Source organism: Archocentrus centrarchus, chromosome 17 (assembly GCF_007364275.1).
Source record: "Archocentrus centrarchus isolate MPI-CPG fArcCen1 chromosome 17, fArcCen1, whole genome shotgun sequence".
Lineage (NCBI taxonomy): Eukaryota > Metazoa > Chordata > Actinopteri > Cichliformes > Cichlidae > Archocentrus > Archocentrus centrarchus.
Genome location: NC_044362.1, coordinates 17,648,984 through 17,675,986, shown reverse-complemented (window position 1 = coordinate 17,675,986; position 27,003 = coordinate 17,648,984). Strand labels below are relative to the sequence as shown.

General features: G+C 41.3%; 2 protein-coding genes across 4 annotated transcripts in view; one reads left to right on the top strand and one right to left on the bottom strand.

The window, feature by feature from the left end:
* Positions 1–14,018, top strand: part of LOC115796299 (dipeptidyl aminopeptidase-like protein 6) — a 77,282-nt gene extending 63,264 nt beyond the window's left edge. For both annotated transcript variants that reach the window (XM_030752628.1, XM_030752629.1), the window contains exons 9-26: positions 6,480–6,634; positions 7,262–7,359; positions 7,481–7,607; positions 8,346–8,384; positions 8,503–8,610; positions 8,694–8,785; positions 8,869–8,916; positions 9,000–9,112; positions 9,890–9,937; positions 10,046–10,144; positions 10,234–10,303; positions 10,642–10,836; positions 10,924–10,978; positions 11,109–11,211; positions 11,308–11,363; positions 11,496–11,568; positions 11,660–11,733; positions 12,855–14,018. In XM_030752628.1, the coding sequence (XP_030608488.1) occupies positions 6,480–6,634; positions 7,262–7,359; positions 7,481–7,607; positions 8,346–8,384; positions 8,503–8,610; positions 8,694–8,785; positions 8,869–8,916; positions 9,000–9,112; positions 9,890–9,937; positions 10,046–10,144; positions 10,234–10,303; positions 10,642–10,836; positions 10,924–10,978; positions 11,109–11,211; positions 11,308–11,363; positions 11,496–11,568; positions 11,660–11,733; positions 12,855–13,001 (1,700 nt within the window). In that variant the 3' untranslated portion in view covers positions 13,002–14,018. The remainder of the gene's footprint in view (positions 1–6,479; positions 6,635–7,261; positions 7,360–7,480; positions 7,608–8,345; positions 8,385–8,502; positions 8,611–8,693; positions 8,786–8,868; positions 8,917–8,999; positions 9,113–9,889; positions 9,938–10,045; positions 10,145–10,233; positions 10,304–10,641; positions 10,837–10,923; positions 10,979–11,108; positions 11,212–11,307; positions 11,364–11,495; positions 11,569–11,659; positions 11,734–12,854) is intronic.
* A 2,844-nt stretch (positions 14,019–16,862) lies between these two features.
* The window catches only part of arhgap21b (Rho GTPase activating protein 21b), a 37,143-nt gene continuing 27,002 nt past the window's right edge, over positions 16,863–27,003 (bottom strand). For both annotated transcript variants that reach the window (XM_030752046.1, XM_030752047.1), the window contains exons 14-24: positions 26,093–26,148; positions 25,889–25,977; positions 25,591–25,733; positions 25,187–25,345; positions 24,984–25,062; positions 24,787–24,860; positions 24,595–24,684; positions 24,300–24,467; positions 23,589–23,694; positions 19,256–19,287; positions 16,863–19,156 (exon numbers count right to left, since the gene is read on the bottom strand). In XM_030752046.1, coding sequence (XP_030607906.1) covers positions 17,603–19,156; positions 19,256–19,287; positions 23,589–23,694; positions 24,300–24,467; positions 24,595–24,684; positions 24,787–24,860; positions 24,984–25,062; positions 25,187–25,345; positions 25,591–25,733; positions 25,889–25,977; positions 26,093–26,148 — 2,550 coding nt within the window. In that variant the 3' untranslated portion in view covers positions 16,863–17,602. The remainder of the gene's footprint in view (positions 19,157–19,255; positions 19,288–23,588; positions 23,695–24,299; positions 24,468–24,594; positions 24,685–24,786; positions 24,861–24,983; positions 25,063–25,186; positions 25,346–25,590; positions 25,734–25,888; positions 25,978–26,092; positions 26,149–27,003) is intronic.

Sequence of the window (27,003 nt, the reverse complement as noted above, 5' to 3'; positions counted from 1 at the left end):
CACTACAGCTGATCTTAGGGTTCCTCCACCTTCTGAATCCCACTGTAAGCCCTGAGTATCCTCATGTTTGTGTTTAGGTGGAGGCACAGTCACCCTCTACTATGGAGGACACAGAGAATAGAGCTGTGTTTAAATTCCCTTTCACAGTTTGTGTCCTACAGAACAGATTCAAGCTGAGTGCATTCATTAGGATTAAAATTTAGATTGGAATAACGTTTGTATTCTCATGTAATATTATTTCATATTATTACAACAATATATAATGAGGTTCATTAGTTTTACACAAAAATAGCAGGTAGAAACGTCCTCCAAAGAACTACTTTTACTTTCTTACTTTGAGTACATTTCAGAGCCTGTACTTTTTTACTTTTACTTAAGTAGAGAAGTTGAACCAGTACTTCGACTTTTACTAAAGTATTTTTTAACATAAGTACTTGTACTTCTACTTAAGTACAGAATGTCAGGACTTTTGCCACCTCTGCCTGTGATATTAAAAGTGGTGCTAACGTTACCCAGTGGCAAACAAGCCAAAAACTAAATGTACCAGAAAAACATCAGGCTCATTAAAGTGTCACGGAACGAAACAAATGAGACCTATCTGTCAGTTACAGTGGCCAAACACCTAATTTTACATATTTTTAAGCCAAAAAAAATATCACAAATCACATCATGAAGAGGAAGTTACAGTTATGTGAAAAAGTTTTCACGGAATCTCTTGTGAAAAACTAAATACACCCCATGATTCAGTAGCTTGTAGAACCACTTTTAGCAGCACTAACTTAAAGTACTTGTTTTATCAGCCTCTCACATCATTGTGGAGGAATTTTGGCCCGCTCGTCTTTACAACATTGCTTCAGTTCATTGAGATTTGCAGCCATTCGCTTACGCATCTACTGCTACAGCATTTCAGTGAGCTTGCCCCTGCAACACCTTGATTGTTTTCTTTTTCAGCCAGGGATCATTGTCCTGTGGCAAGACCCAATTTCAGCTAAGCTTTAGCTGTCAGACAGATGGCCTTGATATTCGACTCTAGAATACTTTGGCATAGAGAGGAGTTCATGGTTGACTCAGTGACTACAAGGTGCCCAGGTCCTGTTGGTGTAAAACAAGCCCAAATCATCACCCCTCCACCATCTTGCTTTACGTTTGTACAGTATGAGGCGCTTGTGCTGAAATGCCAAATATGGTGCTGTGCAGCATGACCAAACATCTCCACTTTGGTGGTTTGTTCAGATGCAACTTTGGGAACTTCAGCTGTGCTGCTATGTTCTTTTTAGAGAGAGGAGGCTTTCTCTCGTGGCAACCCTTCCAAACAAGGCAATACTTGTTAAGTCTTTATCTAATTGTATCATCTTTAACATTTAACATGCTAACTGAGGCCTGTAGGGTCTGAAATCTTGGGTTTTCTCTAGTTTCTCAGTCTGACCTTGGTGTGAATTAGCTGGGATGTTCACTCCTGGGAAGACTGGCAAAACCTTTGCTTTAGAGGTTAGTGATGATCAGTTAATCAGGTTCATTTGATTAGCATCATCTGGCTGCTACTTTATTCCTATGGAAGCAGTAAGGGTGTATTTTTCTAAATAGCTGGAGAGAATATTTACCAGGCTTTAAAACTGTTAACCTTTGCTTTAAAATTTGTCATGTTAACATCGGGTCAGCTTAGCAATTCATCGCACTTCATTTTTCAGCCGCAGGGTCACCATTTGGCAAAGAGACAGTAAGGAGCCTCATTTAAACTGCTTCCACAGGATTTGCAGTATTGCTTAAATAGTCTGCACACAATTATATGCTGTAGCATCAAGATTTCCCCTTAAATCTTTTGTTGTTTGTTTTTTTTTTTTAACCCATTGCGCGCAGAAGAAAAGAGCCATAAACACTGTAACCTCCAGTGTTAACACTTTGAAGTAAAAATGACAACATATAAATTTACTTCGGGTCCTGTTTCTATCCACCAGGTGAAGGCAAGTTTATTATTCACTCTTGTTTTGTTTTTGTTTTTTTTATCTCTGCATCTGAAATCCAAATAGCTTCCATTTTAGCATGTACACGCTCTGCTGGGTTCACCAGCTAATTTAGCTGCCAGCTGTGTTTTGGTGTTTTGTGCTACAGGTAGTTTAGCCCACTGAAGATTTATAGAGGTTTTTCACTACAAACAGCTGCTTGCCGCATCTGGTTATGCCCTCATTAAGTTCACCAGGTAGCTGCTAACTTCATCTACCTGCTGTCTGGTGCTGCGTGGTAGTTTGGAAGGTTGTTTTGTGCTTTTTCCCACTGAAAACAGCCCCCCGCTGTCCACACAACACAAAAGTGAGAGTATACTTTAGGTCACAGGTTTCAAGAAACTTTTTAATATGTACTGCATTTAGACAGCTACACTTGAAAACCTTTTTAATTCAATCTTTTGACACCTGTCTATCCCTGAGGCGTTCTGCGTGTTTGTGTGATGATTCCATCTGAAGGAGCGCAGCTGGCTACGTCCGAGTGCCCCTCCTTTTCTAGTCTTCGCATAGCTTGCTTCTGTGTTCTGGCAATTTTAATTAATTCATGTATGCAACACTGCAATCTCACTCAGCAGATGTTCAAAACCCAACATACTTGTAATTTGATATGAGACATTTCCCAATTACAACATATGTAGGACAGACATTGTAATTATATACCTCTTGATTATAGCTTTGTTTACAGATGCACTGCCATGTTTGAGAATAATCTTTTAAAGTATTGAGGGAATTTTATTTAGACTTCTGTATTGTTATATCTATTAATTGTGGATTTATTCAAGGGGAGGGGGGAGGGATAATAATGCAGGGCAAATGTAATTGCAAAATGCCAATTATTAGGAGGAAAATTCTGTTACAGTGCATGAACTGCTTCAGGGTCGGCTCTAATCGGTTTTTCATTAATGGGATTATTTCTTTGTTGGAGACACAGAACATGACATGAAAGAGGTAATCCATTTCCAGTGCTGAAGCAAGATTTGCCTGCTGTGTTTTCCTGCTGTGTTGTTAGGATTTATCAGGGATAACACACTGTCTCACAAAAACAGAGATGATGTAGCTTATGTATATTTCCCACACATTTTCTTCCAGCATTAGCAGTGCACGCTGCGCTGTTCAGGTCAGAAAGATGTGGCAAAAGTTGTATGAATATGGTTCAAGGTGAGGCTGCCGGATTTCTGTAAGACTGTGCGCTCAGATATCCTTTTCCTCGAGTGCTGTGAATGTTCCCGTCACTCCCGTTTCAAGGAGGTGAAACGGCTGATTTTTACGTTAGTTCACAGCTGAAGTTTTAAACCTTTTTGCTGTTGTTTCAGTGAATTTCCTTAATATCTCAAGGAAATGCAGCTCCAAGTACATTTCTGTATTAAGGTGTTTAACTAAATGTCCAATCTGCTCTTACAGTGCTGTGCAAAAATCTTGAGCCCCCCCTCATTTCTTTATATTTTGCTTCCAAGGAGTCAGACTTTCTTGTTATTTTTAACTCAGTTGTTTTGAAGAAAAAGTGGAGCTATTGTCACAGCCTTGATGTCAGTGCTGTCAGTGGGATCAGTGTCTGTTCAACAAAAACTCTAACATGAGCCATAATTCCAGTACGATCTCACTTAGGATGTTTAAATTCACACCACAGATGCATCTACTAAAGGTCAGAGAAAACATTGGCTGCTTTTTCACTTATTTTCAGTGCAGTTCTTGTACCTGACCATTTTCAGGGGAATGTTTTGTGTTAGGTTCGGACCACCGTTGAATAAAGAAAGACACAGAAACCCGTAGTTGATCTTTTTACCTGCAGGGAGAGTTTCAGTCAGCTCACACCTGTATGCGTGTCTGAAAGAGAGTCTGACTTCCTTCTTCCTGCCGGCTCTTTTATTTTAGTGTCACGTGAGTGTGTGGGGGTGTGTGTATGTGTGTGTGACGTCAGGAAACAGGCGTTACCTGCTTTCCTCACCTGGAGGGTCCGGGTGTGCGTGAGCATGTTTTGTGCTTACAATCTGATGGTCATGTGCATGTTTATGATGAACACATTGTGATACATAGAAAAACAGTTAAACGTTTATCTATTCTAACATTTTGTTTGTTTGTTAAGCCATTTAACTCTGACCTATTAATCATTCAATCAAAAAAAAGGCACCCAACTCAAGGAATGAACCACTGTTGTCTCTACACATAACAGGCAATTTAGCAAATTGTGTCTTTAGGTGTTTTCTGTGTTCATAATTCCATCTATTTTGACAAGATCCCCAAGCACCACTGGCTGAAATGCAGCTTCAAGCCATGACAGAGCCTCCACAATGTTTTACAGCTGGATGCAGACACTGACTATTCTATCTTTCTCTGAACATATTGATAACTATTTGAACCAAAAATTTCAAATGTGGTTTCATCACTCAATCAGACCTGTTACCACTGAATTTCAGTCCAGTTCTTGTGTAATTTGGCATACCTCAGCCTTTTCTCCCTGTTTCCCTTCCATAAGTATAGCTACTTGACAGCCACCCTTCCACTGAGACCATTTCTGATGAAGCATCAGTGAACAGCAGATGGATCAACTGAAGGGTCAGATGCATCTCTCAGGTCTTGTGTCAGGTCTTTGCTGTTTTTTTCTGTTTCTTAAAGACATGATTCAGATACTGTTCACCTGTTGTAGATTTTTAATTTAGTTTTTTTTTTTTTTAGCCTTGCCACTTCTTCTTTTGTCCTCCACTTGTCCAATTTTCTCAATGATCTATACAGCATGCTGAGATATGCCAAGTTTTCAGCTAATTGCTATTTGGAAATCACCTTGCTGGTGCACAAATACTATTTTATGCCTGTCAAACTGTGTTACCTTTGACAATCTTTGTAAATTCAACTAAATAAATGGGAACAAATGATCTGTTTTTGCAACAGGCTGCTAGTAACAAAACTGCCGTCAGATTTTGATCCACTGTGTAACACCACCTGGAAAGTGTTTGATTGCCAACAGCTTCATTTTTTTAGCATGACAATGATCCCAAAGACAATGCCAACTCAGTAAAAGCACACGTGGATTTAAAAAAAACACACAATGGAGCACGATCAGTCATAGACTGGCCTCCCCAGAGCCCGGACCTCAACATTATTGAAGCACTGTGGGATCATCTTGACAGAGAACAGAACAAAAGGCAGCCAACATCCAAAGAAGAGCTTTGAATGTCCTTCAAGAAGCCTGGAGAACTATTCCTGAAGACTACTTAATGAAATTAAAAGAAAGCTGCTTCAGAGAGGTCGAAGGATAAAGATGGTCATACCAAATATTGACTTTCAAGCTTGTCAGAGTTGTACAAACTCTGTTTTTGCCTTATATACTGTATTTCTACATGTTTCAGTAAATCACTGCACCTAGTTTCTATTTTCCTGACAAATATATAAAGGAATGAGGGGTGGCGCAAGATGTTTGCACAGTACTGTATATCATGCTAATATTTAAAGAAAATGTGTGATTTCTCTATCTGAACTGTCATATCAAATAGAATATTTAATAATTCACATTTTTTCCTAAAATGTCACATTTCTCTTTAAATTTTCAGATTTGGTGTTGTTGGCTTAAACAGTTCTAAGACAAGAATAATTACCTGCCAGCCTTTGAGGCTGATCAATAATGTTAGGAATAATTCCACACTTGTCATAAGAGAGCATCCACAGACATGAACTCTACCTTTGATCAGGAGATTAAAGATAGTGAAGTCATGAAACGCTGGAAAGACCTTCACAATGAAATGTAGAGCCGTGGGTTTTGAGGGTGGAATAGATGAGATCTCGTGAAAGTACGGTGTGTGGGGTTTGTCTTTTCACATTTCGTTAACATCTACACATCTGTAGAATTTGGTCAGAAATGTGGCGTTTCTCTTGTGACTGGAGGTTTAGCAGCAGAGAGAGTGAGACATCAGCTACGCAGTCAACCTCTCCACTGATTTCTCGTAGAGAATATGTGAGAAATGCAAAACTATCCCATTTTTCTGTGGCAACAAAAGGCAGCATCTAGAGCGTCATAACAGAGGTCTTATTTAACAATTTGGCCTTCATAAAACAATGGATCAAATGAATTTCACGTTGTGCTCCTCTTTAGCACGTCGACTGATTTTGTTTGGGCACTGGCCTCGAAAATCGTAGTGCACTGCAACAAATTACCCTCAGCCACAGAGTGAAAATTCAATCAAATCCTGTGTGAATTCATTTCTGAATAGTCTCCTTTGCCAGCTGTGACCCTGCATTCACAGCAGTTTAAAAAAATAGTTTGGCTCACTTGATGAAAAACAAAATCACAATGTCCTCATCAAGGCTGGACTCATCATTCTTACCAAGAGAAGGTTATTGTTTGGATCTCACATGTAGATGCATTAGTGTGCTGGAACATCCTTTTCATAGAGCTCTTCTGCCCCCTGCTGGGTGACATGCCACCCACAGGAAAAAGGAAACTCCAGCACTGAAATATAATGTTTGCTGTTTGTTTGTTTTTTACAGAGGAGATCCTGCAGACCCACATAGCTCATTGGTGGTCTCCAGATGGACTGCGTTTGGCCTACATGACCATCAACGACACGCTAGTGCCGAAAATGGAAGTTCCGTTTTTCACAGGAACGCCATATCCCGCCAGCCTAGACTATCACTACCCAAAGGCAAGTCTCCAGCACCAAATCTCACACATACAGCTTAATAAATTCATAGTTTTATGATAAAAATACATAAATGAGTGAATGTAAAAATATCGGCAAAGGTCAGAGTGAGCGAGACAGCTCCAGCAGAAGTGGCAGGATTTATTTCGGGCACTCTTGTGTCTAGACGAAAAAAACCAGATTCATTTCTCCCTACTGTTAAGTCATCCAAGAGATTAACAAATTTTGTACAAAATATCTGGTTCTTTGAGAAAAAGTCAAAGGTTCAAGCTTCTGTACACGACAAACTGGAGGAAGAAGTTAATTACAATTCTCAAGGTGCAATTTGGTGAGAAATATTGAGTCACGGAGCTTAAAAAGCGTGTGATGGGTCATGTAAACCTCTTTATACAAACGATTTTGGCAATTCAAATTAGCTGTTGTTTTAGAGGAACTAATATTTGACTCTGGGACCTGAATGTGTGCTATAATTGACTGAAAGGCACAAGGTGAGACTTTTGGGTAAATAGGAAGGCTGTGACTAACAAGCTCGCCTCATCAAAATATGAGATATGTGGCTGAACTTCCCTCAAGAGGACAAAAAGATCAGTTATTGCAGCTTCTGACCTTCAGTATCTAATTTCCTTGCAGGCTGGAGAAGAAAACCCTGTAGTCCACCTGTCAGTGGTGAGCCTCCACGGTCCCCTGCACACGGTGGTGATGAAGAAACCTGATGACCCCCGGATAGGGTGAGTGCCTGGATCTGAAGGTACCTCGCTGTGTATGAAGTAACAAGCACCAAGATGTGTTTTCTTTAAGGAGACAGGGCTTGTCAGAGGTGTCGTGTGTTCTCACCTTCTGCTTCTCCAGGAGGGAATATTATATCACCATGGTGAAATGGGCAACCAACACCAAACTGGCTGTCAACTGGTTGAACAGAGCCCAGAACAACTCCATCTTGACACTGTGTGAGGCAACCACTGGAGTCTGCATTAAGGTGAAACAAAGTGTGAAATTATCTGCCACTCTTTCTGTTGTGTTAAAGCATTACACTTGTGACATTCAGTGTTTTCCTTGGAGGAGACTGAAAATGAACCTGGCTTACATGTTCTTTTCATGCCAGTAAGCATGAGCACTGCAGTTTATCTGGAATCAAACACACATGCATCAAACTGCTGCTGCAAATGCTCATTAGAGCATCAAATCCACAAAATAGGTCTTAACAAGGGCGTCATTATTCCTGTGCGAGTAAGGCTGTTATGTATACCACGCTGCCCAGCTGTTTTAGGAAATTATCACCCTTTCATTGTGGTAAATGCACTTCCCTGTAGCGTGAGTTGAGAAGCTTAGGTATCCATGAAATAGTCTGGTATGTAAACCACTGTAAAAAGGTCTTTTTTTTAAAAATGTTGCACAGTAACAAATATATATAGTTTGTCAAATTAGTTAACTTCAGAGAAACTGTGGATGGAGACCACGGTTTCCAGTATTTGGCCTTATCTTTAACAGACATGAATGCAGGGGTGCTTTTTAAGTCGTGTATCACTGTTCTAATTATTCTGGTCACTCTATTACATAAAACAGAAAGAGAAACATTTCATTGTTAAAATGTTTTATGACATATCAAGTTAAAGTCACACTGCACTTGCTTTAGCTCATCAGTTTGTTGTTTGCAGTTGTTGTCATGCTATTTGTTGAATAATGCTTTCAGCTCAGATCCTCTTATTCTTTTCAGAAACATGAGGATGAGAGTGATAAGTGGTTGCACCGACAGGTATGTGATGAAAGTCTTGATGGTTAAAAAAACAGACTCTGTTTTCTGAATGAACACATTAACAGCAGATATTAAAAGCCCAGCGGGCACATTTTTGTAATTTCTCTCCTCTCTTCAGAATGAACCGCCGCTCTTTTCCAAAGATGGACACAAGTTCTTCTTCACCAGGGCGATCCCTCAGGGTGGGAGAGGAAAGTTTTTCCACATCTCTATGTCCACCTCTCGGGTATGTAATGGTAAAATAGTCTTTCTAATATTTTTCCTTTGTCCTTTTTGTTAGAGTGTCTAATTTCTGTGATTTTCCTGTAGCCCAACACGAGCACAGACATCCTTCAGTCCCTGACCTCCGGAGACTGGGATGTCACCAAGATCTTGGCCTACAATCATGAAAGGAACCTCATGTAAGACCTTGAGATGTTTTTCACATTCTTAAAGTCAGTCCCGGCTTTTTGTCATCTGACAATGCTGTTCGGATGATTCACAGGTACTTCCTGAGCACAGAGGATGACCCCAAACGACGACACTTGTACAGGTATTACTTTATTAGAAGTCATCTGGGTGATTTCTTTGAGTGCTGCTTTAAGTACACATTATTTACCCTGTGCCATCCTACAGTGCTGACACAACCCCTCCATTCAACCGCTGTTGCTTGTCCTGTGAGTTCAAGTGCGGCTATGTGGATGTTTCATTCAGTCACGACATGCGGCACTTCTTGCTCAGCTGTAAAGGTGAGTGTCCTTTACCTTGAATTACTTGAGAAGGTCTCGGACTGAGAGAGTTTTCCATAACAGCACTCCTGACAGTGAAGGCCTCCTGGGAGAGGCAGAGAGCGTGTTCAGTAGAAAGTGTAATTGAGTTAGTGCTCCATGTCAGGTTGAGAGCTTATATCGAACTGGACATTAGCAGATAACCTCAAACCACTGCAGGATCCTCCTGATTAGCCGCAGGAATAAACAACTTGTCTAACTGTCTGCAAACAGTCATGTGAGTCCTAACAGAGAGTATGTGGCTTCCTGCATTTAGTGTTTGTTATATGAAGAAGGCAATAAGCTCAGTGGTTAGTTGTTATTTAGTAGATGGCTCTTGTGTTCCTCAGAGATGCTCTGGCTTTGCATTTTTTGCCCTTTTTGGCTTCAACACTGGGCAACATCATCATGGTTTCTATGGAAGCTGATTTGTTTAAGGGGCTCACTCCGGAGAGGAAAAGTGCCAGTGGCTTTCTTCATTAATTGGATCTTTGGAGATTAGCTCCATTGTGAAATAATAATCTACTTCCTCATGGGACAGAAGTAGATTATTAACTGCAGAGCCGGCTGAGAGGGCTGTTTTAAGATTATTCTGCCGCAGAGAAGGGCTGGGTTTCAGTGGCTTTATTATTGCCTTCCTGGAGGCATTTGAGCCTTTTATCAGCATCTTGTTATGTGATATTTTTTCATGCTTATCCAATAACCTCTATTATTACATTTCCGTGAGCTGATCATTTTTCCCCGCATTGTTCTTTAAAGGCCCAGATATACCGAGTGTGGCTGTCTATAGGACTGAGGACAAAGAGAGTGAGTGTCGCCTGCATCACCACGCGCTGAATTCACTGTGAAAATGTGCTTAACAATAACAACATTTGCACTCAAGAAATTATAACAGGTATTTCTCTTGAACTGCAGAGGTGTTTGTTGTGGAGACAAACGAAAGACTAAACAACACCTACAACAACATGCAGATGCCCAGAGTAGAATATGAGACCATCAAAATGGAAGACTACAGTATGTGTCCATCTGCATATACACTCTGAGAGAAGACTTAAAAAGTCTGTGTTGGAAGATTGCCATTGATCCTGTCTTTTCTGTTCTAGTTCTGACTATGCAGATTCTGAAGCCAGCTGGATTTGTAGAAACAGCTACTTACCCTTTACTGCTGCTGGTGTGAGTATAAATATATCTGTGTAGTTTAAAAACTTTGAAAACTGGCACTCACCGGACACTTTATACCTGTTCCATTGCCTGTTAACGCAAATATCAAATCAGCCAATCACATAGCAACAACTCAGTGCATTTAGGCATGTAGACATGGGCAAGATGACCTGCTGAAGTTGAAACTGAGCATCAGAATGCGGAAGAAATGTGATTTAACTGACTTTGAACATGGTGTGGCCAAACAGGCAGGTCTGAGTATTTTAGAAACTGCTGATCTGCTTGTACTCTCCCACACAACCATCTCTAGGATTTACAGAGAATGGTCTGAAAAAGTGCTTCTCCCACAGGGACGGGACGCCCGGCGGGCAGATGGTGACGGAGCAGTTCCAGGTGGACTGGGCCACTGTTCTGGTCAGCAGCTTCAGCGCAATCGTCCTCCGTGTTGACGGGCACGGCAGCGGCTTTCAGGGCACCAACCTCCTCCACAAGGTCCTCAAGAATCTGGGGAAACTGGAGGAAAGGGACCAGCTGGCGGCACTCAAGTCAGACTTCAAAGATAACAGTGAAAATGACCGAAGCTGAATGAGCAAATAATTTGGAAGCTGTGACCATTTTCCTTTCATTTTCAGGTTCATATCCGAAAAGTCCTACATTGATAAGAATCGAATGGGAGTTTATGGAAAGGTATGAATGCTCAGAGAGATTTAATCTTTACTCACCTGTGTGCCTTTATACAAGTACATACCACTTGGAAATTATTGTCACAAAATGGACGTAAATCACGTCACTGTGTCTGTGTCACCTTCTTTTCCAGGCCTATGGGGGTTATTTAGCAACTTTGCTTTTGAGCTCAGAAGAGTTTACCCAACTTAAATGTGGAACAGCAGTCTCCCCCATCACAGACTTTGAGCTTTATGGTACAATTTTACAATAAATCTTCTACTATGTAAGTCTTCAACATAAAAAGGCGTCTGATCTTTCTAACCCTGGTTTTTCTTTACTGCAAATTGCAGCATCTGCATTTTCAGAGCGATATCTGGGTGCGAAGACAGATCCCCGGGTATACATGGTAAAGTGTCCACCCTTTTTGTTACACGTAACGATCCTGCATCAAGACGTTCAGCTCAGAGTAAGAGTTAGGAATCTTTATGAAAGAACACCTTAATTACATGGTGGATTTCCCTCTGTCTCCTTCCTCCAGATGGCAAATTTAGCACACAGAGCGGGTCAGCTGCTGGAGAAACAGTACTTAATAATTCACCCGACTGCTGACGGTAGGACGCAGAGCTTCTTTTTCTAAACACCGCAGTAAATGTGTGTATGTGAGTTCAGAGTCTAACTGCAGTATCATCTTCACCACCACAGAGAAAGTACACTTCCAGCACACAGCCAAGTTCATCAACCATTTAATCAGCGAAAAGGCCAATTACACCCTGCAGGTGAGCCACAGTGTCTGAACCCACTGGTGTAAATAACAAGTGTGTCTGTAAATGTGATGTGATTCTGTCAATAAAGCTCTCGAGATCTCTCGAGCGCAGCAACTAACAGTAATTTTCATTTCTAATTCACCTGTGTGCTCTTTCTATTTTTGAATATTCAGTTATTTACATTGTATTTATGTTTATGCACAAGGTTGCAATGCACAGTCTAATATTGCTGTGTTGGTGTTTTTCCTACATCATAATCAGTGTTGCTCCAGGACCATCACTGGAACTGACCAATCACTTTTTTGATGCCATTGCTTGAGAAGACGTACATGAGAAGTGTGCCTTCAAGCTTTTCTGTCTGCAAGACACACCAGAGAGGCTTTTTAATGAATACAGTATAAAGAAAAAAAAATCAGTTTGAGCAATTTTCATGAGCTTCAAAGTTAATATTTGGTATGGCCACATTTATTCTGCAACACAACCTGAACCCTCTTAGTTCAGACTCAGGAATAGTTCTCCAGGCTTCTTCCTGAAGGACATTCCAAAGCTCTTCTTTGGATCTTGGCGGCCTTTTTTGTTCTGTTTTCGCTGTCAAGATGATCCCATCCAAAAATTTGGATTCGCCACTCCATAAGAGTAATTTGTCATACCTCGGCCTTTTCTCCTTGTTTCCCTTCCTTAAAAATGGCTTCTTGTCAGCCACCCTTCCACTGAGACTGTTTCTGATGAGGCTCTGCAAGCAGCAGATGGAAAAGCTGAAGTGTCACATGCATCTCACAGGTCCTGTCAGGTCTTTTCCCAGTTTCTTAAGGACATGACTCTCAGATACTGTTTATCTGCTGTTCATCTGTTGTTCCTGCCACTTCCTCTTTTGCCCTACACTGTTACTTTTGACATTTTTCATAGATTCAACTGAAGAAGTCTGAGCCTTTCATCCACCTTTATGTGGCTTTGTCAATCCAATCTTTAACTCTTCTTCCACAGCAGCACAAGCCATGTTTAGTGTTTTTCTCCAAGTTGCAATTCCACGGTATAACAGCATCCTGACTGTTGCAGTAACGATCCGCGGACGGATGGTGGAGCAAAATTAATATATATATAGTGTAAATCAGTTTCTCTGTATTTATCTGCAGATCTACCCAGATGAGGGACATTTCCTACACGGTGAGGGGACACAGCAGCACCTGAGCCAATCCTTGGTCAACTTCTTCGAGGAGTGTTTCCGGCTACCGGAGATACTGACGGAGGAGCTACAGGAAGAGAACGAGAGTGACAGTTAAACTTTGACCCTCTGAGCAGCCCCGGTCAGATACTACAGCACAATATGCAACAGATTGTTCGTTCTAACCCAGTAAATCCGCACCACCTGCTGTCAAATCTGATTTTAGCTCCAGTGAAGTGCAGCACCTGCATGTGCAACAAGGGCCTCTGCCTACATCCCTTCTCCTCACCTCGTGCTGGCTGCTGACAGGGAAACCAGTCAGGTGGAGGCTGAATAAATCTCAGACCTGAACAGTCACCAGGCTACAGTCTCTCTCTGATTAATGGACTAGTACTCCCTCTGATGGACAAATAGAGGATCAACAAAACATCCATTCGGCATTGCGTTTCCATTACACAAAAGGCACATTAATTCAGTGCTTTGCAGCACCAAATATCGCCCTGTGAAGATAAGCTCATCATGTTGAGATGTAACTTTTAAAAGGCCGCCAGTTTCTCATAACCTTGCCAACTAACTTACTGATTATTGTGTTCATGAGTATAATTATTGATACTTGTTTCTCAGAGTTCTCTGTTCAGTGTCTTACAGTTGTACTGTGTCGGAGTGGGTGTCTGGCTGCATCAGTCCTTAGTTGCTTTACAAAACAAAGGCACAATGTTTAACTTGTGTTGTACTCCAAAAAAAAAAAAAAAAATCTTATCTGTACAAAAATGGTGTTAAAAGTTCCTGTTCATACTTCTGAATAAACCCTTTTTTTCCCCCCTTTTAGTCACAGTGCCTTACTGTGGGTCAAGTGTTCATGTTAGGAGCCCACATGACACTGAAAATGAGTAAATATGGAAAAGGCCTTGGTTACTTATGAGCAAAGTGTTGGCACATTTAAAACTTAGAGCTGAATAGAAGATATCTGTGCATCTGCTGGAAAGAAACTGTTATACCGACACAAAACCAACAATATTTAGTTTGCAGTTTCTCTGTATTTACTATCCAAACTGGCATACTGACGAGTTAACTGCTGATTTTTTTAAAAAATTATCATTATTTGTGAATTACTTTGACTGCTTTGTGTGTTCTCTTCTCATCTCACTTCTGTTGTCAGTGGTTTCTAGTCAACTGATGTACAAAGTGTATAAAACATATCTTTGAGTCTTTATGTTGTATGTGCAACTTGTATATAAAGCATTTTGAAATGTATTTTTTTCACTGGCTTCGTTTGTGACCTTACATCACTTTAGTGCAGTGGTTCTCAAAATTGTGGGGCGTGGACAACCAGGCTGAATGGTGTGCTGGTGCTAATGCACTGACCTTTCTGAAAGGAAAACAAGACTTTTTGGTTGCTGATGGTTGATAGTGGGATGTGAGGTGTGACTTTTTCCAGCTTCTCAAGTAGGGCCTGCCAAACAAAGTTTGAGAACCACTGCTTTAGTGTAGAAACTAAAAAGGGTGCAGGATCAATGCACTTACTGGCCACTTCATTAGTTACATCTCACTAGTACTGAGTTGGACTCCCCGTTGCCCCTTTTGGTCCATATTGACATGACAGTATCACGCAGTTGCTGCAGATTTTAATCCCCAACATTACCAGCAGCAGCCTGAACTATTGATCCAAGCTTTCATGTTGCTTACACCGAATTCTGATCCTAATGTTGTAGCAGAAATTGGCACTCTTCATCTCGGGCAACATTTTTCCGATCTTGTTATTATTGTCCTTAGCTGTGTTTGTGTTCAGAGAAGCTCTTCTGCATACGCTGGGTGTAACGAGTGGTTATTGAGTTCCGTGTTTCAGTTTGAGCTCAGAGCTCGAATAATGTTGATGGATATTCTCTGATCTCTGGCATCAACAAGGCATTTTCACCCAGGTAACTGCCGCCCACTGGATATTTTCTCTTCTTTAGACCATTTTCTGTAAACCCTAGAGATATGTAATCAACCATGTGATTGGTTGATTACATATTTGCGTTAAACAGTTGAACATACTTAATAAGGTGGCCTGTGAGTGTAGTTTACTGAGGTTAGTGTGCCCTCTTGTGTGCAGTACAAGTATTGCAGTACGGAATTCTTTTAACCCCGACCGCTGAATGCCTACCAGACCCCTTACCAAGCCAAGTCATTATCATAGAAAAAGCACAAGCATTACTAACTGTAATTATGATAGCTGTGCGTGTACTTACGTTTGACAGGCGAATGCAGTTTTACAAGTTTACAGTGAAGTAGAATGCACACTGAGCAGGAGAATAAAACAAACAGCTGGATGGAATTCAGCCAACACTGATTTTACTTAAATGTCCAAATGCCTCATGTGTGCAGCGCTATTGTTAAATGGCATCTCTACTACTTTTTAAATATAACAAGAATATAACAAGTACTATTATTTCACTTCATTTTAAATGACAGGTTTCAGGACTTTATTTATTATTAAACGCAACTGAGATAAACCTAACAGCAAACTTAAAAGGGGCAATGAGGGACTTGTGGCAATATAGTGTGTATAGCCATCTGACTGACATTGTGTGAGTTGTCCAGTTTCATAGATACCATGGAACTAAATAGCACTTGCCCTGTGATATGAATAGAGGAAAAAAAATAAATAAGGAAAGACATGCAATGCCTCTGTTCAACAAGCAAACAAACAAAAAAGCTGACTACATTTTTTATGTACCTTCGTTATGTAACTATTTGCTAACAAACTACTAAATGCAAGCTTCTTCATGCACTGATCTGCTTGGTAGATATAGTTCAGTAAAATTAATATAGTTCCTGCATGAACATGGCTTGTGGATCTTTATGTTGCGGTGACAGGTCATTATTTTTGGAAACCCTGAGCACAGCAGAGGATGTGCCCTTTTACTTCCATTATACTCAATGCAGACGTTTCTACAGCCGTTCTCTGCAAAACTTGCTAAACTTGCACCAAAACTATGTCGCTGGATAAAAAGCAGCAGTGGAAAAACATGCTGAGTTTGTGGTGAGTTGTCCATTTAAAATTCACAGAATTGTTTTAATGTTAGACGTTTAGTGTTGAATTTCATCATTAAACTTTCAGTATTTGACCAGTCTCACCTCCCTCATACAAAGTTGCAAAGAGAAAAAAAGGAAGCGTGCAAAGATATCTGCCATTGACAAAATTTTATTTCCAGTGTTTCAGGAGTCTGTGCACACCCCCCCTTACAATCAAGAGGAACACCACATTGATACAAATGATCCTCCTCCTGCAGGGAACCTCTCACTTCAGAGAAGTACCAAACTGCCCACAACACCCACACAGGCCTCGTGATCATCGCCGTCATCTCACAATACTGTACTTAAACTTGCAATCTGATGGAAATGAAAAATAAAGCAGCTAAAACATGGCATTTATATGTACATTTAAGTTACTTATTTTACAATGAATATTTAAAATTCAAGTTCTGTTAAAAGAAAAAAAAAAAAACAGGAGAAAAGTATGTATAAAACATTAAGACCAGAGTGGAATGCCTAAGGAATGGAAGCTCGGCATTTTCTTAACCTGTAGAATGACTGAGAGTCAACAATAAAAATGTCATTCACAGTAACATCTTCGTGTATCTCAACAAAGACAATATGGCACCCTTAACATTTCATTGTGAGGCACTTTCTTTAGTGAAGAAAACACGATTTTTCTGGTTCCATTACCCATTTCCTTCTTTGTCCAACTTCCTTTTCTTTGCAGTCACTGACAGGTGTGTGAACTCCAAACACTAAAACATAGCTTGCATCAGAGGGATGTTGTTCACTGCTCTTTAAACCACACAGCAGGGATGAGTATGAACTATATTTCCATTTGCATAAGACCAGTGTCTCCTTGTCACCTTTGTACCTTTGGAAAGGCCCCTTTGACAGCAGAGAGCTTGTAGGCAGACGCACGCACACGCACGCACACACACACGCACGCACGCACGCACGCACGCACGCACGCACGCACGCACGCACGCACACACACACACACACACACACACACACACACACACACACACACACACACACATGCTGTACCAAAAACACAATTCAAGTACACAGAAAAATAGGGATATGTACACTTTAGAATGAAACACAAGCATCTAAAGCTTTTAGTCAGTATTACAGCAAGCATGTCTGTACATTCTTCATTTGGTTACTGACAGACTCACTGACTTTCAACATTGCGACTTTCATTACACAAAAATAGTTACTCTGCAATTCTAAAAATCTGTACTTTTCTACTTCTTCCTATTCATTCTAAGTCAGTTCATCCTTAAAGCCACTTAGCTAAACCTTTAAACACTCTCGAGTGTTCACACTTCCTTGAACATACTTCACAGACTCACTGTTTCACGAGCAACAGGTCCTCTCTCTGGGATTTGTATAAGGAGGGAGGAAATCCTCCTGATGAGCCATCCCAAAGTCATTTTTCATTAAAAAGAAAAGAAAAAAAGATATAAACAACATTTTGTTCCATGCCTTAAACATGAGCAAGATCAACAATCCCTGTGTGCAGTAATTTTCTTTTCACACCACATACAGACACACACTTCGGACATTTTTTGTACAACATGCTCATTCACTAACATTGGTCACACAATAGACACTACACTGACAGACCCCCCCAAGTACAGATACATCTCACAGACGGAGAACATACACAGCCATACACACACACACCTCTCACAGGTACTGATAGAAGCGCGAATGGACCACCTGGGAACTGGTGAGTTTATGTGGGTGAGCGGTGGCCGAAAGGCTCAGATTTCTGCTCTGGGGGACGTCCCCGTTCAGCGCCTCAGCAGGACGACGTGGGAGTTCAGAAGAGGACGAGGCTCCAGGGTTCTGCTGTTCAGAGAAGTCCAGGCTGACCTCGGGATTGCTGGTACGGTGGCGCTCGCGGGCGATCCAGTCCCCGATGGAGAAGTCCTGAGAGCTGCACTTGGGCTTCAGCCGGTTCACAGCTGACAGCTCTGACCGTGAGCCCGAACCAATGTGAACCTGCTGTGGCCAGTCTCCCAAAACTGACAGCTCTGCAAAGTCTCTCTGCCCGCCCATAGTGTGTCTGCGTCTGATGTTCTTCTTCTTACTGCGGCCCTCTGAGGACTGAATCCTCTGGCTGCCCACGCCAAACATGTCGTCCACAGACATCCGCATGCGTACCTTCAGTCGGTCTGTGATCTTCAACTTCCACGTAGGCTCTGCTTTGTCCAGCTCACTCCTGGACACAGTGCTGAGGCTTACGGTGGAACGACCTTTAACTGACCCCGAAACATGTGACGGTCCGTTGGAATCTTTATCGCTATGAGCTCCATCCAGTGAGGACTCACTGTTGGTTTTCTGTTGGGCAGCTTTCTTTCTTGAGAGTGTATCACACTCGATGAGTCTGTGAGAGGGGAGGGGTCGAGGAGCTTCCTGCGGTTCTTCCTGGTCGACTTTACCCACAGTAAACACAGACAAGTCACTCTCGCTGTCCGTCTCCATTGGCCTTCCTTCGCTGATGAGCTCACTTCTTTCATCATCAGCATCTTCTCCGCCCCTGCTCTCAGACACAGACTGCACTTCCGGACTGAGAGTGCTGAACTCAGCTCCAGTCAGAAAAGTCATAGAGGATGTGGTGGAGTAGTCTGAGGTAATGGAGCAAACTTCTGCTCCCAGCCCGCTAGGGCACCCCTCTGTACCCAGGGCCACTGCCTTGCCACGCCTCATTCTAGGTACTGATGCCTGAGAGCTGGTGCTGTTCATTGTTCCGAGGTCAGACACGGCGTCGTCGTAGTTGGATGGCGGGTCTGTGAGAGAGGACTGGTGAACCATCGGCATGCGGTAGCTGAGGTCTGGGGAATGGGAAGGTGAGGGGTATGGGGATCCAGTTCGGAGGTTGGAGGAAATGTGTTCTGGAGGCAGGGAGGGAGAGGGCTGTGACATTGAGCTGTTAGAGAGATATTCTTTCCTATTGGTGATGTCCAGCTGCTCCTCTGAACTGTTCTTTTCATTCTCCTTCTCACTGGCTTCATCCGTCTGCTCCTCCTCCTCTTCATCAGTCCGGCTGTGCGGGGACCACAGAGGCTGCTGCTGGCTCTCCTTTGGTAGCTCCTTCTTTGTAAACACAGCGTCCAGGTCATCATCTGAACTGCTAGGATGAGCTTTGTCCTTGGGCTTCTTGCGTTTGCGGTTGGCGAAGAAGGAGGAACGAAGCATTTCTTTGCTACACTGATCCTTCCCTGACCCCCACAAGCCCTGATGGTACACAACAAAAATGGCATTAAAGCATAGTTTAAAAAAAAAAAGATTAGAAAACAGCTCTGACATAGGAATGGGATGGGAGGAGGACATTACCTTTGATTTGGAGGTTTCACTACATGCTGAGTCTGCATTAAAAATAAGAGATTCATTAGTAAAAGTCTCACACCTTTAGGACTTTCTCAAAGCAGACAAGATACAGAAGGAGAAGAGGCAGATTCAAAGTTTGCTCAGAGTGAAAGTGACAGATACAGTGGATATAATGAGAGCAGCTACATGAAAGCAGATGACACATTTTGGTCTGAAAAATGAGAGAGAGAGAAAGAAAGATGTGTAGCTATGCTAAGCAGTATATGAAACAGTGGAGAAGGCAGCAGAAGAGGCCTGAGATGAATAATGAGGGGAGAGGAAGTGAAAACCTGGCAGTAAACCAAGACATAGAAAAGCAGCTCATGCTCATGTTTCGATGGATCGACGGCACATCACGGACAAACACGCCAGTCACAGAGCATCACATGTAGCCACCAACCAGCTGTAGGCATTCTTTCCCAACTCAAAGATGTCACAGAGGAGAGGGAGTGATGAGTTTGCTCTGACTGAGAGACTTTAGGGGCCTGAGCTGAACAGATCAGTGAGTGTGTTTTGTGGTCGACACAGCTGCCGCAGGCAAACTTTAGTCTAACTTGCTCTTACTCCAAGCTACATGAAATCCTATGTTGCCCCTTAACAAGTAGCCTGTCACGATAAACATAAAAAGCGAAACAAAAAGGTTTGCAAAACTTGATCTCACTGTTCAAATGCAGAAAACATGCAAACTGCAGCTGACAAAGATAAGCAGGCCTTTGTACAGAAACAATGGAGCCACAGGAACAAAAATAAATAAATAAAATAAATAATCCAATGACTCCTGTGTGAGTTAACGCTGTATCGAAAATTAGAAATGTGGCACGTAAGTCCAATAATTAATAATATTAAAAAAAGGAGGCATTAGTAAGGTGTCTTACTACATTCAAATCTGTCATCTAGTTTTTTTTGATTACTGTGGCACTAATATTTAAGCTGATGTAATGAATGGAGGCAAAGAAAAGGTGAAAAATAAAAATCAGAAATCTGGAAAGGTTTAAATTAACGACAGATCTGAAATACGTGACCCAGACCGTCATATTTAAGTCAAGAAATGTTTTTAACACCAACAACTATGACAAAGAAAGCCAATTTAAAGTGTAGGGCCATGTGAATGGGGGAAAAAAAAAAAAAAAGAAAAAAAAAGTGAATTGCAGAACACAGAAAATTTAATGTTACAGTTTGAAGTGATTCATTTTTTCAAGTTTATCCAATCGACAGATTTAATTCCACATTTAACTGAACTGTTCGTGTTACTTTGTGTTCACAAGCGTGTATTTTTTTAAATCAACTATAGGACAAATAAAGTTGAACTAAATTAAATTTAGTCACTGGTCTTTACTGGTTTAAATCCAACAAATGTTTTCAAAAATTCCTACAGTCATGTGAAAGAACGTTTTCCCAGGACACACTGGAGTCCTGTGAAGAGTATGCACACCACATGTGCTCGATTAATTGATCATCAGCAAGTGTGAGCACTACTATAAAAGCAGAAGTTTGGTAATTTGAGGGTATGGAGCTTTCAGGTATGTGTTAACACATCTCAATTATAAAAAATCTTCCAATTCAATTCAATTATATGGCGCCAAATTACAACAGTTGCCTCAAGACACTTTATATTGTAGGTAAAGACCCTACAATAATTACAGAGAAACCCCAACAGTCAAAACAACCCCCTATGAGCAAGCACTTGGCAACAGTGGGAAGGGAAAAAAAACAACAAAAAAAAAAACAGGCAGAACCAGGCTCAGGGAGGGGCAGTCATCTGCCGCGACTGGTTGGGGCTAGGAGTGGACTTTCCATCAAATTCACCCCAATTGTCAGGGAAACTGCAAAAACACCAAGCGCTACAGCTCAGACTCTACAGGCCTCATTTCGCAAGTTAAATTTTAAAGTTTCTGACAATACAATTAGAAAAAGGCTGAACAAGTCTGGATTTCTTGGAAGGGCTGCTATGAAAAAGCCTCTTCTCTCTTAAAGGAACACGGCAGCATGCAGGTTTGCAAAGCTGCATCTAAACAGACAACAAGATGTCTGGAACAATGTCCTTTGGACAGACGAGACCAAGTGGAGATGTTTGACCATAATACACAGCACCACGATTGGCAAAAACCAAACGCAGCATATCAGCACAAACATCTCATACCAACTGTCATGCACGGTGATGGATGAGTGAAAATTTGGGCTTGTTTTACAGCCACAGCACCTGGGCACCTTGCAATCATTGAGTTGACTTGTATACCAAAGTATTCGAGAGTCAACTGTAAGGCCATTTGTCTAACAGCTAAAGCTTGGCTGAAAGTGCAGGACAATGATCCCAAGCACAGCAGCAAATCTACAACAGAATGGCTTATTTACTTAAAAAACAAAAACAAAAAAAAGTCCAAAGTCCAGGCCTCAACCTGATTGAACAGGACCTTAATAGAGCGGTGCATAAATGAATGCCCACAAACCTCAATGAACTGAAGCAACACTGAAGAGAAGAGTGAGCAAAGATTCCTCCACAATGATGTAAGACACTGATAATGTCATACAGAAAATAATTATTTCACATTATTGCTGCTAAAGGTGGTTCTACAAGCTACTGAACCATGGGGTGCACTTAGTTTTTCACAAGACTGCACAGAGTCCAGTAAACCCCTGTTTCACATGACTGTAATTAACTGATTCTTAGACTCAAAAGTTCCTGGATTAGCAATGGGACAATTACTACTATAATTCTCATTTAACTTGGGTTCAAATTTAGGTGTGTGCATGCATCAGTGCGCAGAGCAGGGTTGGTAGAAAGACTGAGAGACACATATCGTGACTGATGCAGATAAACATTATGTTACAGGATATGAGAAAATGTTGGTCTACAGTTGACAATGTAAAGTTTAATACTGAACAAAGAAAGATTTTGAAATACTGACATCACAGACAACAAATCAAACGAAAAGACACAGGCGACACTAAAAGGTCACAGCAAATACCCCTACATCTACCTAACTGCAGCTCCATCCACTGCTAGCTGAAAGCCTGAGTGCCTCTGCTTCAGTAAGTCGCTAACTACTATTCCATCTGGGAGGTGGTTGTATGTGTTTTTTGTTTGTGTGTAAACGCATGTGTGCTGGGGAACATCCAGCTCAGTCCCAACACTACGACCCCCACCCTCAAACATCATGACAGATTATGCCACATGACCGGGAGAGAACCTGAGGTTGACCGTACCATGCTACTTGTCCTTGCGATCAGCTTAAGAGACAACAAGAGACAGCAGAAGGGCTTTCAGAGAGAGAACAGCAGCATCGCTCTGTATCCCCTCATTTTAGGGTATTGGTTTAAATATGAGACGTGCACACCACAGGAAAAATGACAAACATCGACTTCTCTTTCTTTCTTTTTTATCTTTTTTCCTCCTTTCGCCCAAATTTAAAAGAGCTGCGGGTTTCTGCAGACTAGGCAGCTACACTGGGCACAACACTCGTCCTTCTTCCTACAGTCCCAGCTGTCCATCACTGACAAAACAGAGTCCATCAGTGACATCATCGAGTGATAGACGCCGCCCACTTGGCCTGTGTCAAGATTGGGTAATGTGTGAGTGCTGGACAGGGATAAGGGAGAAAAACAACACACTACACACAGAAGGGCACAGGTCAGAAGGGTTAAAACTTCCATTGTTTCGTTTTGTTTCTTAGATTTTCTTTGGGAAAGAACATGCCGGGATTATGTGAGACGAGGAGGAGGGGAAGAAAAGAACTGAAAGAAAAGGAGTCGTCTTCTCAACACAGGTAAAGCACAGGGAGAAAAAATGACTTGAGCAAGAAAAAGAAAAGAAAGAAAAAGAGTAAAGCAAAGAAACGAACAAAAACAAAACTTGAGGACAGTTTAATTTTGGGCAAATAAACATCAACAGCCAAACAAAACAGACTTTTATCCAAAAAAACAAAACAAAAACAAAACAAAAAAAAACCTAATGAATAAAGAAAAGCTTGGCATAATGCAAGGAATTTCTCAACAAGTTTCCAGTGGCTGAACCACAACAATGAATCCACTGGAAAGTTACTGAAAAAAATACTTGCTTTAACAGAAACAAATAAAACTTGGCTGTTTGGTTTTTGCTTAAAGCATATGAACTGAAAAACAAGGGATGGTGCTCGTACTTTTAGCATTTACAATTGACACTCTACAGACATTTAATCTTAAAATAGGTCTTTACCACACAACTTTTAATCTACTATGATCTTAATAAAACATATTACTGCTGGTATGGCAGAAATTTGCTGTGCCGATGCTGGAGTGAGGGAAAACACTGCTACTAAGTTACCTGAGACTTCGCCAGGAGAGGGTGCAGTCCGCCCAATGTTAGAGAGCAGGTGGTCGATATTGGGCACAGGTTGAGACTGCACTGTACTTTCCTGCTCAGCTGTGGTCTGGAGCAACATATGGAGGGAAAAAAGAAAGAAATTACTTAACACAATGCACAAAATAGGAAAACAAACAAAAAAAACAAAAACAGGATATGCTGCATTTACTCAAAGATACAATAACCAATGAACTCATTAATTTTGGTTATGTTTTGGTATAAACACAATGCTCCACTATGTTATCCAATTTTTCAGTTAGCCAAAAGGCAAGTAACACAAAGTGGGGTTTTCGAGCATGTTTGGAAAAACACGGATGCTGCGTCCTCCCTACTGAAGAGGGGGGGGGGGGCCATGCTACTTGTTATGAGCGATCAGTTCAAAAGCCTGCATCTCTGAGCATATGGGGATGCATTAGTGCCTATGAAATTGCCAGCTTGCACATCTGGAAAGGCACCATCAGTGCTGAAAAAGTATATACAGGCTTTAGAGCAACATAAGCTGTAAGTGAAGGCCTTACATATTTGAGCTAAACAATGCTAAATCATATACTGTAGCTATTACAACAGCAGGGCTTCATAGTAGAAGAATGCTGAAGGGTGCTGGACTGGCCTGCCTGCAGAAACGCCTTTCATTTCCATCAAATATAATAAAGAAAATTAAATGCCACATACAACAGGGTCCTCAACACCATCGTCAGCGAAGAACCAGTCAAACTGCTGGATAAGGTTCTCAACTATCTTGCACTGGTCTGGCATGTGATTGACCATGTTGGTCATGTTGTCCTCAGAGGTTCTGACCAGCGTAGGGCCAAAAACGATGGCTAGATTACGAGGCTCCATCTAAAGAGACACAAGGTAGAAGTCAGTCAGACAAAATCCTCAGAGAAATATTGGATTAAGACAGGACTGAATGGATTGAATGTATTAACTAATGGCATTAACACAGAGAGCCTGTTAATGTTCATACCTTGTTCTTTTCACAGTTGTCAGAAACTCTCTTGAGGTGAGCACAAAGGAATTTCAGAGTTTCATAGTGATGAACCGGTAACTCACGGATCTGGAGGAATTAACAAAGCAGGACCAGTTTTCAGGATGAATAGGATGCCTCACAGTAATGACTATTTAAATAGGTCTTCCTCATATTAGAGTTTTCGCTCACCAGCCTCTTGAGCTCCTTTAATCTTTCAACTGAGTCTTCTATTCTGCTGGCTTCTATAAAATCTGCATACTTTTCTGTGAACAGATCAGGAAAAAACTTAACGTACAATTACAAAAAGACAAGCTGCACAGAAGATGCAACATTATTCCAGGAACTTTTTAGATTGATTCTTTATGATTTTAAGGGTTTAGTTTTACCATTTGTAAACAGAGGTTCTGGAAGTTTTCTGAAAAAGGACTTCAATAAACTACTGATGACGTTAAGGTCCCGCCATTTCTGCAGAGTAGATTGAGACAGCATTATGTTAAAGGAGTTTTTACAGCACAAATCAATCACTGTGCAAAGATGTTGTCAGGGAAGTGGTACACTGTACTGTGCAACCTGACTGTCAGTCACTCACGTCTTCCTGGATGTCGATGTCACTCATGCCTTTGCTGTTGAGTTCCTCCTGCATGCTGGAGATGGCAGCATTGTTCCCAGGGACCCTGTAGATTCCTGTGTACTCCAGACCTCGCTCCTCCACAACCTTGCAGCACACCTCCACAATGAGAGGAACATTCTGCACGAAACACAGTAGGAACACATAAAAAAAAAGAAGAGGGGAAAAAAAAAAAAAAAAGTCAACCATAATCAATCGCACCAGATTTGTCAGCTGCTGTGAATGAGCTATAATAAGTGATCGCGTTGGATGTAAAGATCTATTTTATGAGTTTGGAAGAAACATTTCATCTTAATCGGAACGTAGTTGGGACTGTCTTAAAAGAAAAAAGAAAAAAAGAAAAAGTGGAAACACAGCAGACCCACCTCGTTACTCTGTGCAGGCGGACAATCATCAAGCCGGACACCAAAAGTAATGCCAGCTGGAGTCTTTTTCTCAAATGGCTTCCTTATGATCCCTGGAATGGCAATTTTCCAAGTACCTCTGTCCCGTGGAGGACTGGATTCATCTGACAGGCCAAACATGCACAAATTAAATATCTGAAGTTACGAAACCCTCTAACTACACTAAATGACGGATCTTAACATTAAGAACTGGTGGCTTTACCCTTCATTGCCCTCCGCTCCTCTCCAGTTTTGGGTGAATATGGGTTATGGATCTTACCATCTGTTTTGCCTCCCAGGAAGGCTGGTTTGATGCTCAGGGACTGTCGAGTAGGTTTGGGTGAGGGTTCAGACCTGCTGCTGGGTGCACTGTGCAACAGCAAAAGATTGAAAGGTAAAAAAAAAAAAAAAACATTAACATTAGGTGGCCATACTGTTTAAACTGGTATTTTGGATGGCACTCGGGGGTCAACGAAGTCCATACCTCATGTTATATTCTTTGATCTTTCTACTGATCAGGTCCCGACTTACAGCAGCGTTCTGTAGCGACAGCAGACATACACACGAATAAGACTTTGAAATAAAAATATAATTCTTCTAAATACAATACAATTATGAAGGTTTTATAATATTTTTTACAAAATAGTTCAATCCTTTATATTGCGTGAGATTACCAAAAAAAAAAAAAAAATCATTTTCATAAAAGAGCCTTTAAAGTGAGAGTTACAATTAGTTACAACTTCAAATGCAGAACCAATTTGATGTGGCAAAAAGGAAACCACAACATGAACAAATACACGGACGAAATAATAAAAATAAATAAAAAGAAACCTGAGGGCAAACAATCAATAGACAAATAACTAATGACAAACAGAATATATTCTGGGCCCGGCAGCCTTCGGACCTAAAGATGAATACAAAAGACTATCAGCTTATTCATTATATCCAAACATTCACTTAATAATCATCTTAAAACTAAGAGCATAATAAAAATAAACTTTTGAATGTTTAAAGATAAAATGTAAAAGCCATCAGCCCAAAAAACAAAAACAAACCCCCCCCCCAAAAAAAACAAACAAAACAAAGACACTCCAACATAACCCGAAGTTTGTTTTGCCGTCCTCCACACACACACACACACACACACACACACACACAGGAAGCTAGGTGAGGCAAAGATAACGCGCTACTTAAGGTTAAGGGAATAATTTGTGCCACCAAGTTTGAAAGAATAAGTCCAAATGGAGCTTGTTTCAAAGCCACACGTCACAGCTCTGCTGTGGAAACATGAACACTGATGTGCCACATGTTGCTGCTTTTCATCGCTGCTCTTTTCAAACAAAGTCGTTACGTGTAACAGAAAACTCCTGACGAGGACCGATTCCCTACACCAAA